This window comes from Musca vetustissima, unplaced genomic scaffold (assembly GCF_032173495.1).
Source record: "Musca vetustissima isolate MV318-11 ecotype Yass unplaced genomic scaffold, APGP_CSIRO_Mvet_v1 utg355387, whole genome shotgun sequence".
In the NCBI taxonomy this organism is placed as follows: domain Eukaryota; kingdom Metazoa; phylum Arthropoda; class Insecta; order Diptera; family Muscidae; genus Musca; species Musca vetustissima.
In genome coordinates this window covers 5,212-6,889 of record NW_026889199.1, presented here as the reverse complement: position 1 = coordinate 6,889, position 1,678 = coordinate 5,212, and the positions used below count along the sequence as shown (strand labels likewise).

The following is a 1,678-nucleotide window of genomic DNA, read 5'->3' as shown; positions in this document are numbered from 1 at the left end:
TTATTCAATGCGAATTGCACAGAATGATGATTTGTCAACGTATGACACACCATAAATTAATTTTACTACTGATGCTATTGTGGTATTTTATGACAGTAGTTGAGTTGTGGTAAGATTTTTTATTTAAAGTGAAACATTGTTGTGTTTTTAATTGGATTTTAAAAGATTTTTAGTCGATCGTTTTATTTATACCAGAAGAATATTGCAATATTGTCATATTTTTCTTGCATTGCTAAATTTCTTTAATGATAAATTATTGGTATCCAGGGAGGATTATACAAATCGACTACTAGAGTTTTTTTTTGGGCAAACAGAGCTTCAAAATCATTAAGAATCATAATAACTTCTCTTTCGCAGTTCAACTTGTGGCATTGTAATATAGTGAAAAAAACATTTTTAAATTAAAAAAAAAATAATTCCTTTATATTAAAAAATTCGTGGAACAAAAAAGACAATTAAGTAATTTAATATGTAATTATTTTACAATTCTCTTTTGTATCCAGTAATTTTCTTAATTTTTTCTACTTTTTTAACAAATTCTATAAAATCTTTATAGACAATATCAGACACTTCCATGGCAGCAAAATGACCACCCTCCTTGTAGTAGGTACTTTGTATTAAATTTTTATATTTATCCTTCAGCTGCAGATCCATGAAATGCATCATTTCGTTTTTGAAGCGGGCACATGCTGTCGGTACATTCGTGGGAACACGATCCAGTTTTAGAGCCCGTTGTTCCTCCGTTACTGCTTCTTTGTAAATGCGCATCGATGTCGTAATCGAGTTTGTTAGATAATAAATCATAACATTATCCAGTAGGGCATCCAATTTATAACGTTTCTTAAGTCCGCCATCGGGCAGATGACGATAGGTAGCATTTGTCCATGTTGAGAATTTTTCAAGTATATAGGCCGCTAAACCAACTGGATTGTCATGTAAGGCGGTACCAATTGTATCGGGTTTTGTTGAATGTAAATGAGCATAACCTGTTTCTTCTAGGAGAAAGTGTATTTTTTCCGATACCGGAGAAAAGAAGTCTTCATATCCTTTAGGTGCAAAGATGCCAGGGAAAGAACCAGCTATTAGACCTTTAATCATTGATTTGGGACTCGAGACGGTACACATGTTAGAGTGGTAGCCAAGAACATTTTCAGGGAATAGTGTGGCAATGTGTGACCCGATTATAGAACCCCAATCAGTGCCTTGAATAAAGAATTTCTTATATCCCAGACGTAACATTAGATTTCTCATCATGACTGCAATTTGTGCTGGGCCAAGACCACGTTTTGAGGTGCCCTAAAAATAAAAAAAAAAACAAATAATTAAAAAATATTGTTACGTTCTTGGGTTTTACTAAATCCCGTGTAGACGTTGTTTTATTTCCCGATACAACTCGTACCAAATAAAACGCGGGTTCTTTCAGATTACGATTATTACAATGATTTTATTCACACAACTTTACTTTGCACTTTACTTTACACGACGGTTTCAATTCGCGATCTGATTCACAACTGACTCACTGCCTTTCCATTCCCTCTATTTATATGAGCCCTGCCTGTCGCTACAGAAGTTTCTAGATGATCTGGTAACACCTAGATCACGAACAATCTACCAATGCAACAAACACATTGAGTAACAATAACAACAACAAACTTACTGAGTGAACAATAACAACAAC

General features: G+C 34.0%; 1 protein-coding gene across 1 annotated transcript; it reads right to left on the bottom strand.

The window, feature by feature from the left end:
• Positions 1–480: 480 nt before the first annotated feature.
• LOC133336907 (juvenile hormone epoxide hydrolase 1-like) lies at positions 481–1,307 on the bottom strand. The gene has a single exon (XM_061545179.1). It carries the CDS (start codon positions 1,252–1,254, stop codon positions 481–483), a length of 774 nt encoding a protein of 257 aa, XP_061401163.1. The 5' UTR covers positions 1,255–1,307.
• Positions 1,308–1,678: the final 371 nt, after the last annotated feature.

Excerpts from the sequence above, each read along its gene's own strand:
- LOC133336907 (XM_061545179.1), bottom strand. The coding sequence starts at position 1,254 with ATGATGAGAAATCTAATGTTACGTCTGGGATATAAGAAATTCTTTATT.